Source organism: Copadichromis virginalis, linkage group LG7 (genome assembly GCF_057382275.1).
Source record: "Copadichromis virginalis isolate Kocher_CV1m ecotype Utaka linkage group LG7, C_Virginalis_male_GT1.1, whole genome shotgun sequence".
Classification (NCBI taxonomy): Eukaryota; Metazoa; Chordata; class Actinopteri; order Cichliformes; family Cichlidae; genus Copadichromis; species Copadichromis virginalis.
The window spans coordinates 42,731,748-42,747,390 of record NC_140624.1 but is presented as its reverse complement, the minus strand read 5'-3'; the positions used below and the strand labels follow the sequence as shown (position 1 = coordinate 42,747,390).

The window sequence follows — 15,643 nt, the reverse complement described above, 5'->3', positions numbered from 1 at the left end:
ACAGAGAAAGCTCCTCAATGAAAAAACATCTTTTCCCTGGTATCAGGTCTGTTGTCAGATTAAAATATTGGTCAGAATGCAGCAATTAATGAGACTGAAGCAGACTTGAAGTGTTAGATCAGTGTGTGAATGTTACAATATATTTTATTGACTTTAATAAATGACTGCAGCCTCAGACCGCTGCAAAAAAATTAAAGAGGGGTGCGCTTGGCGCGGTAACAGTAACTTCATTAACACTGGGCTGGTTCTATATCTGATGCTAAATAATGTTTGTCACATGTCCGCAGTTATACACTCATTTCAGCTTTATATGGTGTAACAGACTGCAGTTTTCACAAGCAGTCTTTTTACCAGAAGACTCTACTTTTGTACCAGATTCTTCTTCAATTGTCTCTTATTGATATTTTGTTAGCAGATATAGTGCAGCCTCATCTCATCCCATCATCATGGACCATTTAATTTCACTGTCCCTTTAAGAATGCTGCTCTTTATTGAAATGAGCTATCTACGTGTTTGTTTATAAATTAGAGCAGCGTCAGGAGATCACCTACAGGACTTTCTGTTCCCATGGGCACAGTTATATGATTGGAGACCTTAGATTTTACATGCCAGTTTTGTCAGTGACCACTAATTGTTTTCATTTCTGTGAAACATTAGTCTGGGAGAGTAGCATCAGCAGGTTGGGAGGCATTAAACCTTTGTAGGTGCTTCTAAAGGAGGTGAGAACAATGTTGTGCTAGATTTACAAAAAACAAAATTGTAATCAGAGTATCATAATAAAGGCATGCGGCCCATCCTGTAATGTTCTTGCTGTAATTTTTTACTTTTCTTAACACAAACAGTGCACCACCACCACCCTCTTGCCCTGCCCCATTCCAATCTTTGTTGCTGTTCGGGTTTTCCTACCTCTTACCTCAGTCTCCATTTATAAATCTCATTAAAAAAAATGCTGTTTGATTAGTGACTTACTGAAGTTGGCCAGCCTAATATGTTTGATCAGGGAGTGGTTGCAAGATGCACACATGGTGGAGGATAAAGATAGGATGAGAGGAGGAGGAGTAGGAGGGAGGCTGAAGGGAGATGAAGGGCTTATATTTCTTGGGTGAAGTTCTACTTAGGTCGCCAGGGATAAAAACAGGTGATTATAAGAAACGGTTTGATTTGGAGCCACACATGTCTGTCTTGGGGACACGAATGCGTCAGTACCATGTTGGGGTTTATTTTAGAAGTTGCTTGCTGCATGGTGTGAAATGATATGGGAAAAAACATTTTAATCTCCATTCCCATTGCTGCCATAGGCCTTTTGCCTCATACTGCATGTATATAACATCAAGTCAGTAAATCCCAAGTTTCACATCTGTCTAATGATGAGGTCTGGTTCAGCTGTTTGTTTGATATGTGATCAGATTCCTCAGGCCACATCCTGAGGGATTGGCAGTGCCCAAAATTACTCCTGTAGAGTTTACAGCCAGGATTTAGCACATGGAGTTAAGCTATCTACACAAATCATTCCCTTTTTCATTTGCAGAAACAGTCCTACAGACATGATTTACAAGTACAGTGCTGCTTACATGAAATCCAAGGGCAACTCAAGGCTACAAATCACACTGACTTTGCCTCTCTGTTTACGATGTCCTCTTGGTGTCATAGAAAGGGACATATTCTAAATCTCAAGTTACAAATTACAGCATTTTTTTTCCTGTTGTATTTAGTTTCATCTGTGTCATAGTAAGTGGAAACTAGGACAGTGTGTCACATCCCCCAGAGAAAAGGATAGACAGGAAAATCCTTTCACTCGGCTGTAAGCGTGATCCAGCACCGATTAAGGGCCGGCTCGCCCCTTGACCACGGTCTCAGTTTTGTCACTCGCAAACACAGTTTTCTGAGTAAAAGCTATGCAGCAGCAGTCACTGACTGTACGCTGTCTCGGCACACAGAGGGTGACTAATTTTAAGGTGTGATTAGCTTGAAGGTGTGCCACATGAATACAAACATGAAAGCGACTGCTTAGAAAACTAATTCATATTTATGATTCATTCTTATTCTTTTTCATTTATCAGAGGCAGACATTTTACTATTAATGCATATGATTATAAAGAAGAAAGACGCCTGTAATTAGCTTCAGCTGTGTGGGTGTTTGTTATTTAGGCAGCAAACACAATTTTATTTAGCTGGGGTGGTGGCACAAGCAATATTTAGAACAATACTTAATTATTTCAGATTAAAATGGAAGCCGTGTGCTTGATTGCTGATTTTTTATTTTTTTGCCACTGACTTTTCAGTACAAATCCTGACCTGCATTTCAATAATGCCACAACAGACCAAACTGTTGTGATTCCCGGTCCGATGGTGTAAGTTCCCAGGGGGTTAGGCTAGATGGAACTGGTAGTTAACTAACCAACAGCCAAAGGCAACAGATAAATAAATTATACAGATACATAACAGTGAAAGTCCTTGACATATTGTAGAAACATTTTTAACTTTTCTCACAACATAATGCATGACTTTGAAACAGATTAGTAGATATAGAGGTAGAAATGAGGGGATAGAGGGCCTCCTGGTTTATCAATAACCCTTAAACAGGCTCATAATTTTTTTGCTGTGTTATTTGAAACAACCTATGCAAGGTTAAATACAAATGTGAAAGCTCGATTTTTCCCTGCCGCCCAATTTAAAGGTGTAAATGTTAACACTTATTTGGCAGCTAGAGGATGCCTACCTTTAGATTTTATCTACAGCTCATTAAAGTAGCTTGCACAGCCTAGAAATTGGTAGTTTTTTAATGGGGCAGCTCTTGCATAAACAGTTGCTTAACTATAAGTTTTAAATAGGTAATCTGAAGGTATATGCTAAATTGTAGCTCAGGTGTAATGTGAAAGAAGTTAAAGACCGGGAATATTATAAATCATTCACTTATGGATTTGTTTAAAAACGAACAATAGACATTTCACTGTAGGGGAAAAAAAGGATGGATGAATACAGCAGTCCACGTGAGAGTTGGGTGACCGTCAGGAAAGATGTTAGACACAGTGCTGCTTATGAGGTTAACACCTGTGACACCTGCAGTGTCCACCTGCAGTACTGCATAGTATGCGGCTAAGTTGGAAAAACAGAGCTGTGTAGTTGCAGCTTTCACTTCTCCAGACTCAAGATACACTGCTGCTGGTGCGAGAGGAGAGAAGCAACAGGGAACGATTCACAGTGGGGTACATTAGCTGAACAAATTCAGGTAAATTGTGTTTATTCACAACACTTGCCTGGTTTACCTTTATCTTTAAGGCTTATTTAAAATAAGAATTTCATTTTGCAGTGTAAAATGCTGTGTTTATTTTTACTGTGCATATGACAATAACATTTCTTCAAGGAAGAATAATCCCCCTACCCCCAAACTCCCTCCCTCATCATTTCATGTAAGGTTTTGGGAAGCTAGTTTAACCCTTTACTGCACTGTTTCTGAAGTGTTGCTCTTCTGTCTGGTGCTGTTCGTCTGGCAAGCTTGTCATTGCTTTTTGGGCCATGGATTGTCACAAATCACCACCATGCCACATCTCCCACAGCATGCAGGGTCCAGGACAGAAAATCAATGGACTCTCATGGGCAACTCCATCAGTGCACTGATGGTGAAGAGAAGAGGGTGGGGGTCAGGTCTGCAGAATGAGGAGAGGGAGAGATGGAAGCAGGTTTTATGGTGTTATTTTTGTGCCACTATTCTGAGCGCAAGTAAAAAAAAAAATTGAGCGCACGTAAAATAATGAATTTTGTTCACTCAAATTCAGCTTTTCTTCGCTCAAAATAAATTTCTCCTCAAAATGCAACACTTGCACCTGCAAACTTTTTTTTACATGCGCTCAATTTTTTTTTAGGTGAGCTCAGAATAGTGGCACAAAAATAACGCCATAGGTTTTAGGGGCATGTGAGGCCCGATTTAAGAGCATGTTTAGCCAAACAACGAGAATAAAGAGTAATACTGAAAGAGATGAACGCCTTTGCATCTTTTGAAATCGAAAGGGTTTTGTCACCAAAACCAAGCACATACTGAGCACAAACATATGACAGAGCCATGCTTTTCCAAAGATGTGAAATATTCTGTAGATATATACAAAGTAGGGTTCATCCAAAAACCATATGTCACATAAGCTGACAAAGGCAAACAGCTGTTTTCTTCTTTGGTTAACCCAGCTGTTCTCCAACGTTTCTCCAATACTATCCATTATCACAAAGTTGTTCACTCTTTGTTTTTTTATCTATGGCACATCTACGTACCAAATATTCAAATATTTTCAGTTTGGAAGACTTCAACTTTCCATATCTGATATATGTGAAATATGAAAATGAAAATGTTGGAATAACATACAGGAGTGCCGGAAACAAGAAGATGACAATGTATGAAAGTTAAAATAACAGGACGGGAGATTGAGTTAGCGCACCATAATGAAAAGGATTGAAAGCAGGAGGGAACATGGACAAGCCTGATAAGCAAGTGACTGAGAAAGATGTAAGTGTTTTGGATTGTGTCGAGCAAATTCTTCCAAATAAGAGCAGTGGCTCATGAAAGTGATATCATATGGAAATGTCTCCAACACACCATTTAACATTCACTGCTGGAACTGACTGTAGATATGATTGCCTCAGGTTGCAGGCAATGCATGCAAATGTTATGTAAAATATGAAGTGTTGGCTTCCCTTTTCTGAATTATTTCATCCAAATTTTCTCATTAAGGTTTTAGATTTCACACCTCAATTTGATTTTACTGATACAATTTGCAAAATGAAGCTTACTTTCACAGCTACTAGATCCCTGGTAGAGATTTTTTCCAGTCTGTGAAATAAAGGCTAACAGGTTATTGTCATTTTATGTTTTTGTTTCAGTCGTGGACACCAAGGTGATCCTGGAGGGTTTGCAGAGGCTTGGCCCCACACCAATATATCTACCTGTCAGCTACCGGATCCTCAATGCAGAGTCAGCGTTCTTTTTACAGGAGGCAAACCAGGACTTAATGAGGAACTCCAGCCTCCAGGCTCGCACTGAGTCCTTTTTCATCCACCAGGCCCGGCAGATGCCCTTTGTCAATGCTAGCTATGGACCACTGTCTGTCCAGCAGCCTGTCCCCCTGGAGCTGCTACAGACTTCGCCAGGGCCCTTTAGCACACCCTCTTTCACTTCATCCTCAACAACATCAGTGTCGGCATCGCCTCTCTTTACATTCAACTGGAAGGTGCACACTTACATTATCAGCGAGAGGATTCACCCTAGCTGGCCGAAAGTTCAAGTGCTGTTCTATATTGCAGGCAGGGACTGGGATGATTACAGCACCATCCACAAGCTACCCTGTATCAGGATGTTTGCCTTTCATGAGACTCAAGAGGTGCGTGGAGCATGCAAGCTAAAAGGCGATCTGGGGATATGTGTTGCCGAGCTGGAGCCCCTAGCCAGCTGGTTCAGCCCACCTACTGTCAGGCCTGGTAGGCAGAAGGTCTCCGAGGAAGCTCAAGGCACTCCGGTGGAGCTCTACTATATGGTTCAAACCACAGATAACGGAGACTGCACTTCAGAGGATTCAAGAAAGGGCAGCTCTGTCCTCACAGACCAGCCGAGGCCGTTAGGGTACTTTGCAGGGCATACCCCTATGCAGCGCATTGGAAGTGTCAGACTGTTTCAGCCACTGTTGGAGCTGAAACTAGACAATAACTTTGTGGTGATGGCACCCTCCAAACCCATTCGGCAGCGAGAAACAGTCTCAACTTTTCTGGCTCTATCTGCTCTTTCTTCAGTACAAATTTTCACCCTCAGGTGAGTAAACCTCCTCCAGGGAGAACGCAGTTTACTTTGCAGCTGTACTAATGTTTTCTCATTCTCCATTCTCCATTCTCCAATTCAAACAGAAATTGTTTGAAATGCACACAGTTGAAAAGAAGGGTTTCATTTGAATTTTATAAAAAGAACAAATGATATATAAAACCCTTTGAGAACACTAAACATCCAACCCTTCGATAATATACAACATTTACAATTTATCCATGTTTGAAATTGTGCTTAAGCTTATAAAACTTTTCTTAAGAAGTTCTTGGTCATTGTCACACTGTAAAAAGCATCAGACAGGGTAGAACTAATCTTGCAAAATAACAAAATATTATTGTTTCTAAAACAGTGTACTGTCTGAGTAGTTATATTACGCAGATACATGTGCGCTCTTGTTCATGAAACCATATTCTACAGGGAGAAAAGGTGAAGCGTAATTATCATATTTCCTTTGGCCAGAAACTATGGTCTGGAAAAGCTCTTTTCCCCATAAAGATGACGACCTGCGCTTTACGCTTGATGACAAGTTTTGAGACCTCAGTACATATCAGTAAAAAAATGTAAAAAGTTAAACATAAATAAGTAAATGAAATTAATAACTTTTTTATGTAACACTTTTTGAAACAGAGTTACAAAGCACTTCACAGTTTGAATAAAAGCTACATATTGAAGATAGTGTACGCCAGGGCTTGGCAACCCTGGTCACGTATGCCATGATTAACTGATGGCACGACCATAGCTGGACTGGCCATCGATGGTGATTTTTCTTTTTTATGGGCCGATGATTTTTTTTTTTTTTGTAAAGGCATAAACAATGAAAGGTGGTGGATTGGCCAGATGTGTAAATTTAAGTCAGTTGTTTGGTGGTGGCTATGGCGAAGCTTCCACAGAGGCCAGCAGGTGGATGAGAGAAAGGGGAGGCAGGAGGAGGAGACGGCCGCCGGACCGAGTGTCAGGTGAACTGAACTTCAGGTAAGAAGTTATGACCTGCAGTCTATCTGGCTCAGGTATAAACCAAGTTCAGGTGTAGTGTATTTTCGTTGTGCTGACTTTTTACAGTCAATTAGAATAACTCGTACTGCGTACTAGCTAGCATGAGAGAGTTTCTATATTATTCTGCACCTTTACGCTGCACAGCTGCCTCTTCTTCTCTCATTCTCTCTCCTCCCTTTCCTGTTGCTACTTCATCAATCAATCAAGCAATCAATCACGTGCAGGTTGTCCTGCAGTAAAATAGGACCCCCCCCCCCGACCTTACACACACAACACAGACATCACATGGGGATACAGGTCGGAGATCGGTAGCGTTACAGAAAAAAAACACTGAAATATACACTACAATGGGAAAGTACAAGAGATAAAAAAGAGACCTCTACTCATGCTGGGCTCCTGGGAGGACAGCATGAGAACGGGAAACAGAAAAACTCCTCTGCACAAGAAAGCACATAAATGTCCACAGCACAACATTATGGAACACGTGACAAGCCACAGGGTCGGGTGGGGGGTGAGGAGTAATCCGAAGCAAACACAGCAGCCATCCTGCCCAGCGCTACCATTCCAGTGCGGGCTCAGACCGCCGTGTTCCCAGGAGGGAACAAGCATCGAAGGCGTTTGGAAAGGGAGGGGGGATGAGTGTGTGCATATCAGTGTATATGTATGTGTGTGCGTGTCCAGAGTTCAGCTGAGACAGTGTCCTTCGCCCTGCTAGGCTAAGTAAACAGTCTTCCAGCCAACCCAGGTGGCCTTGCATGGAATGGGAAGGAACAGACTAAACACAGTCGTTATCAGGGTGCTTTTGTTCGGCTCCAGCCTTGCAACCGCAGCTGGTGCTGAAAGGGTATCCGCATGAAGTGATGGTGCTTTTTACTTTAGTGCGAACAGCTCATATGATCATGAAACTGATCAGTGATCAGCTGATCGGCTTTTCTCTCTTGTTTGTTTATCACCCACTTTGCGCCAGAAAGAGGAAACCGGCGGACGTCGCGGTAAACAACAGCAGCACGTTTAAGCTTGATCAGCTGTTGTTAGAATTTATTTATTATTAATTTCTAGTATCAGTTGATGTTTGCGGGAACCACAGCTGTAAAAGCTGCGTGATACCGGTTTGGTTATCTGGTGAGAGGGAAACATGAAGATGAAACCAGGAGATGTCCTGATGTTACTGAATCATCAGAGCTGAAAAGGTGATGGAGAAACAGGTTTACCTTTTAGGTGACATGAATGAGTTGAAGGGAATAACACCAGGATCCTTTTCTAAGTAGCTGACAGCTGGTAACTGTGCAGGGTCGGGTCTAGCAAAGTTTTGCCAGGGGCCAGGTGGGGCATTAACAGGGAAAGGGGGGCACTAAGAAATATTTTTCTTTCTTATTCTCATTTAAAATGTCTGGCTTTAAGTAAATAATTATCTGAATCTTGCAACCAAAGTTTTCATCTGATGTAAAATGTATAGAGATCATACATATATCAACAGGACTGTACATCACTGTCACAGCGTTCGTTTTCATTCAAAGGCTTTATGGCTTTTCCTATAATACCTGGGCGACCAGTCTCTAGTCAAAATGCCCGGGCCAATTTTTTTTGTCCCAGTCCAGCCCTGGGCACTACACGCAGTGAATTAATCTGAGAAGGTGCATTAAAAAATAAATGGCTGGGCCAGCGGTGCACATCGCACACATTAGTTGTGCCACTTCGTAATGATGGTATCTTAGCTGACAACTCCAACTACCAGATTCAACTTGTAGTTGGCTAAAAATCACTTAGCCTCATGAGAGGGACATTGCTAGCTGGCACCTTTTTCAAGCGATGTTGAAATTCCCACATTCCAACATGATTCAGGAGCTGTCCGCTCAGCGCAGCATCAGCACCACGTAAATACACGGATACATCCGTAGACTTGAGACAGAAGTCACAATGTGTTTTCAGGACTTTCAGGTGTATGGACCAATGTATGGACCAATGTTTTCTTTTCTGATCAAACCAGAAAGGCTTAATGAGCAGCTGGATTTGTCTTGTATTAACTGGCTGAACTCAGAGGACATCGAAATGCAGCTGACCGAACTGAAAAGCTCGACTCTGTGGGGGTCAAAGTTTGCAGAACTACGAACGCAGCTGGTATCCATAGCTGTGCGTGTTCATGGAGTTTGCATTTTCACCTGCTGGACATCACTACCTGACAAGTTTAACTGTCTTCAGAACATTGCAGAGGCCTTATTGACAATATTTGGCTCTACATATCTGTGTGAGCAGATTTTCTCCCACATGAATAGTGTCCTCAGGTAGCCGTCTGAATGCTGGACACTTAGAGACCTGTGTCTCTGAGTGGGAGACCAGACATCACATTAACATGTGTATCCCTGTATCAACAAACATGCCATATTGGCCCAGTTTATTTTTCTTATCATTGTTGTGAGGAGACCATAAATAGCATTTGCATTTTCTGTTGTGGAGTTCTTGTTATGGATAAAAAGTGTTTATTTTTTGTTGTTTCAAAATAGCTGATAACTATTCGCTGATAGTTGCCAACATCTGCGAACAAATATAATTCTATAAAGTTGTTCTATATAGTGTGTAACTGTTGATATAGAGCGTTATTAAATGTATTGCTAATGCAATCATATGGCACACTGACTTCTGAGGAAATTTTAGATGGCACTCATCATCAGAAAGGTTGCCGACCCCTCGTGTACGTGTTCAAACATACTGACACATAATCAACCATATGGTCAGTTATTCATTCCAACGCATACAAATAGTGACAAACTATGGCTGAAAATAAAGGGGAAAAGATTAAGGGAAAACTAACCTGTAAAAATGAGTTTTTATCAGAACAAATATCAGAGTCAGCTGACCTGATTGACTAAGGAAAGCGATCCCCTCTGGTTTTAAAATCAGAGCGAGGGACAGTTAGGGGACCCTGGTTAGAGGATCAGAGATGCCGGGTGCTATGATAAAGTCTCAGAAGCACTGCTATATAAGCAGGGCCCTGTCTATATAGAGCTGTATGTGTTAGTAACAGAATTTCAAAGTGGATTTGTAGTTTCACTGGGAGCCAGTGAAGGGATGCAAGAACAGGTGTAATATTTGACCGCTGGCTAGTTTTTGTCAGCAGTCTTGCTGCTGCGTTCTGCACTAATTGGAAACTGGCTATGGAGGACTGACTGATGCACGTGCTGGGAATTACAATAATCGAGGTGGGAGAAAATTAAAGTGTGAACTAAAAATACCAGATGATTGAATGACAGCAAAGGTTTGATATTTGCAATATTTCTTAGGTGACGGAAACAAGATTGGATGAGCTTTGAGATGTGAGTTTCAAGGTTGTGGGGGCTGATATACTGACTGACCCCCTTAGAAAAACTGTCTGGAATGTCAGTTTTACCAGAATTGAGATGAAGGAAGGAAAATGCCTACTTCAAGTAGGCTTTCAAAGGGTAAATATATTGCACTGCTTCAATGCAAATGCTAATTTCACTTTAAACAACTACTGACTCCACAACAACTTGAAATCTTTAAAAAGCACATTTATGTTAAAGTTTTCTGTGTGTGTGGGTGTGTGTGTGTGTGTGTGGGGGGGGGGGGGTAAATCTTATTTTGATCATGTAAACAATATACAGGAGATTATGTAGCAAAGAAAATGCTTTACAAAATAAAAGAAAATACATTTCACCTGTTCTGATTTATTTACATGTCTAAAAGGAGTGGGAAGAAGTGCACACTTATTTAATCCCACTCCTTTGCCATTATCAGTTAACATGGTCTTTCCTCCCCACTGCTGTCAGACTCTACAACAAAGACTTTTGCAGCTGATCAAACACACACAAACCCGCACATGAGCAATAAGACTAAGTGCAATACTCTTTTCTGACAAAGTTGTATTTTTACTCAGTTGAATATAGCATTTGTATTCTATTTTATCCTATTTTATATTTTATTCTATTTTATTCTACTGTTTATAGTATTTTATTTGATTCTATTCTGTACAGTTGTGTACAGCATATTATTCTTATTGTATTCTAATTTTTGCTGTATAACTTTGCACTGTCCACTTTCTGCTGTGACAAAACAAATTTCCCACATGTGGGACTAATAAAGATTATCTTATCTTAACATTTATTTAGCTTCCTTACTGATATAATCTGCAGTAATAACAATGAACATATTTCTAATATAATATATACACCACATAAAATATTAATTATTATCATATCAATATGTTTTTGTAACTCCATAACTTTGCCTCCTCACAACAAAGCCGGTACCTCCAGTTTTGAAAAGTTAACTGTACAATCCAAATAAGCACCAAATAACAACTTTCTAAACAGAGACATTCACTGATATTCATCATTTTCCATTTCTTTCTATCTCATGAAGATCGTATCTTTATGACTCTTTTTGAATTGCTTTATGTTTGGACATTGCTCTGCACTCAGTTCCACAGTTTCACTCCACGCACAGAAACACAAAAGCCTTTCCTGGCAGTACGCACATTCACAGTTTCGAAGTGACAAAAAACCCTTAAATTATAACTTCTTTCTCTCAAAAAAAGCATGCTTTGAATATCACCTGGATTAATATTCTTTTTTTGTTCTGAACAGATTTTGTGCTTGATTTATTTTATTGATGCTCCAGAAAACTGAAAGAGCAAAGCATTTTACACTTACCTTCCAGCGAACGAGACACTGTTTTCTTCTGAGTGAACAGAACTCCGGAAAAACGATATAATTTTTTACAAAAACTGTGATGGATGTGTTTTATACAATCAGCTTGTTTGTCTTGTGTGCCTACAAACTTAAATTGAAGGATATTAGATTTCCCACAGCGCTTACGTCTCATATAGGAGTTTGTTTGCAGTGAAGTGGATAACACCTTAATTACACATTTGTGCTACTTATGAAGACTGTTTCATGTGTTCGCACTCAAAATTATCATGATTTAAAAAAATAAATGAATAAATCTGAGTTGAATCTGCACAGTGGCAGCAAAAATGTACTTGATTCATTGAGCTTTGTCTCATACAAATGACTTTTCAAAGAGACTGTAATTGCTGCATGTTGCGTGATGCAAATTAAGGTGTAAGGAATATGCATTTCCATCAAGCTACTTTTATTCAAGATCTAAATCATGGCAGATGAAATGGTTAGTGGCCTCAAAGTGGAGCTGTGACAGAGAGCCTTGGCAATTTGTCAACCCTGGGTGAGCAGGAAATCTGCCAAAAAGCCTCATTGCTTTTTCTCTCACTCCAGTGATGATGAACTCCCATGAAGTATTAGCGCTCACAGTGTGTGTTTATCACATTTGTCAGCATGTGTGTAAATGGGAACTTTAAAGGCGGTATTTTTTCCTTTAGTGCCTCTTTTGCACCAGTGTTGCACCCCAACCGTTCAGAAGTTCATCTTTTTTATGTTTTTCCATAGGGATAGCAAAGACTTAAAATTCAGCCAAAATACCTAATTAGCAACCAAAAGATTAAGCCTCAAAGTGTTTAAAAAAATCACAGGCTACTTTAGAGTACTTGACTACCAGCATGTCAAGCTGAACATCCATATGCTGATGATTAATCTCGCATTTGCTTTGTTGTGCGTTGCTTTTATCTTACAGGACAAAACCTGTGGTGCTATTCAGTGTGGTGTTCTCCCAGCTGCTGGATTTTCTGATAATACAAAACTTTCTTTAAATACCCTTTAAGGATTTGAAATGCCCATGGTGAAGGTGTGAATTCAAGTTCGGCATCACCAGCGGGTTGCTGGAGTTTGTGTTGATCCTTATTTTAAATTGCTATGTTGAACAAAGCGGTTTTTCTTCCCTCTCGCTCGAAGCAATGTTTGCCTATGCAGGCCGTGGGTGTTTATGAAAGCGTACTTTACAAGTAGCTTTGGTGTGTTTCCCCCAGCCACTGATACATCATTAACTATTTATAGGGTTATTCCTTTCCTCTCCGCATTATCGCTTTCTCTCCTTTTTAACCCCTCCTCCTTTTCCTCCACCAGTTAACTTTTGACAAAAGAGTTGTGGGACTCTCCCAAGATAGCATTTACTCCTAAATGTGCTGCTGTCAGCTGGAATCAGTGTTTATATGCCTCCACACCAGTGACAGCTATGACAGGAGGCATTCTGTTTTCATGCTGTCCATCCCATTGTTGTGAAGGTGATTTTTGAAGGGTTTTTTTTTTTTTCAAATTTGTTCCCAGCAAAGTCACAGTGACTTCAATTCCCCTCAAAAATGTATATTTTCTTTTTAATTGAGAAACAATCAGCAGGCTTATATTTGATAAACAGGGGTTACTATTCTATCTTTTGGTTCATGAAGGTCTTCACAATTGTCAGTAGGGTTGTCAAAAATGTAATAGTTGCTAATCAGCATCGAAATTGCTATTTGATTAGGTGCTCTACTGTAGACAGGCAGGCAACAAGCCCCTCCCCTCACTAGCAGCTAAACACATGAACAGTAGTTGACAATCACAATGCTGAACACCACTTAATAAGGAATTTAAGTGGTAAAGGGATCTTTAGGGGGGCTAAAGATCCCTTTTTAACAACAATAAAATATTAAACAGTTATGAATGTTAATCTGGCGAGAGCACATCTGATAGCCACATTATCACTAAGGTAGTGGCTATGGTTAATAACAGGATGATGCTAATGTTGGAGCTAGGCAGCAAAGTTATCAGTCCTTCCTGTAACTTTGATAGACAGTGTTAATTTGTCATGATAACACAATTATTTGTGTCTAAAAGGTGGTGTGTTTCTCCTAAAGCCTCAGATTGAAGCTGAGAAAAGTATACAAAGAATCAACTGATTTCCAGTGTTCTCAGCCAATTAGCCTCACGTATGTTATGTGTTCATCCCTGCAGTACCTTTGCATCCCACCAGGGGGCCCTGTCCCAGATATTGGAATTTACTGCTCTAGAGTAAGTGTATGAGTATTGCGACAATTAATCTCCATAAAAGTGTGTAAAGCTTGGCATATTGCTAATAATCTAGTGTATTCTTACAGACTAGTTTATTTCTCAAATGGAATATTTGTAATATCGAGATCAGTTAGTCTTAAAGAACGCTAATTTTCACTCCTTTAAAACTTGTATTTTGATTTTAATGCTTCACATAAATCATAGATTCACTTTTGGCGTCCTTGAGATAGTTTTTTGCATCTCAGTGTTACAGCTCTTGGAAAAAGTTTTTATCCTCTAAAGTAGCACAGTGATTGTAATTTGATCACATAAATTGATGCCTGTCCTGTTACTTTAGCTCCACAACTTAATTAGCACTCTTACCAAGGGCTATATTATGTGTGCATTTAACTCCCTCTGCTTTATTATATAATTGGCTATGTTTGATCGAATCTGAACTAATCTAATGTAATTATTTTGAATGTAATTATAGGCTTTAATCCAAGCAGCTAAAAAAAGAAAAGAAAACAACACCAGCATGAATTTTCACATCTACACTCCTATTTGCAGACAAATACATGCACACATGTATAGTGACACCCACACACATACATATGTGGACCTTCTCTCTGCCAGCTGTAAAGTCATGGTGTGTTTGTCATGCTGAATGTTCCCGGTGGAATCAGTAATTCACTGCTCCCTGCCTCATTAGCCATGAAGAGAGTGGTGTAACAGGTTGGTAAAGGGTTCTCCAGCTACTCCTTATTCAACATGCAAATGAAAACACTATTTCCTCCTGAACAAATTAACAGGCTTTTCAAAAGATAAATTGCCCCAGCTGTATTGTAATTTTGACTAAACAATTCAACATATTTCCACAGATCCCCTCGGGGGCGGTGTTGCTGATGAATGCAAATGAATTTCTAATATCTGAGAGTGTGAAGGTATAAGTACGAGATCCTTCAAGCTGCTGTGCCAGCCAAACAGCCAGCACGAGCAGTTTTGTTTTCTGAAGACTTAGGAGGTGAGAGAGGGCAGGTTCATCGCTGCCCTGTGAATGAAGCAGCTGATTTAGCTAAGGCCAGTTTGTTGTTGCTCAGACGTTACGCAGAAATGATTCAGTGCTGTGTGTAGCTGATTCTGATCTTTAATACAGTTCAGGTTTACAGGTCTTGTGCTTTGGCTGTTTGTTTTTGGCAATTGTTTGCTGAAATATCAGCAGGAGTAAAGGCAGGAATAAAGATGTCCTCCTCAGTGTATTCAGCTTATCTTGACTGCTTTCCACCGTGATTCAGTTCCTGGTAAAGGTCACCCAAGATAGGTATGTCTCTTTTCCATTTTCATTTCTATACTTATCTGTACTCTTTCTTGTATTTTATCTGCTGCTCTGTCTTGGTTTCCCTCTCTTCTTTGTATTGTTTAACCTTTCTCTCCTGATACACGTTCTCCTTTTCTTGCTTTCCCCGAATTTGACATGTTTCTCTTCTTTGAGCTGCTCTGTGCTGAAACACTGTGAGAAAACCCCAGAATTCTGTCTGAGATAGACACGACTTGAAATTTCAGAAATTTGAATAAAAAACTAATTGTATTTAAAGCTGTCTGGTCTTCTTTACCTAGCTCCTTTTTGACATTTAGCCCCGTTGGCCAAAGTTATTTACTTTGACAGCACCTCATCTACTCATTAATAAGTTATACAGCATTAGAAATCCAGCGAGATTCACTATGGAGATCTTACTCTCTATAGGGTGTTGCAAAACAAAGCTATCGCCATTATCAAATAGCAATCTATTTAAGTCATTATATTTCTAACATAATGACTTTCTGTCATTGCTCTTTTCTTGAATTTGTCTTCTTTGTTTTTGCCTTCTCCCTTCACCCTTGTTTCTTTTGAAAGGTAGTGTGTTTCCAAGGAATGGATTTCTGTGAAAGCCATACTGATCTGCTGTAACATTCAGCG

The 15,643-nt window shown here is 40.0% G+C and overlaps 1 protein-coding gene across 1 annotated transcript in view; it reads left to right on the top strand.

Moving 5' to 3' along the window:
* Positions 1 to 15,643, top strand: part of LOC146705698 (transmembrane protein 132C-like) — a 196,710-nt gene that overhangs the window by 61,085 nt on the left and 119,982 nt on the right. Inside the window, exon 3 of the mRNA XM_085463479.1 lies at positions 4,870 to 5,791. Within this exon, the coding sequence (XP_085319605.1) occupies positions 4,870 to 5,791 (922 nt within the window). The remainder of the gene's footprint in view (positions 1 to 4,869; positions 5,792 to 15,643) is intronic.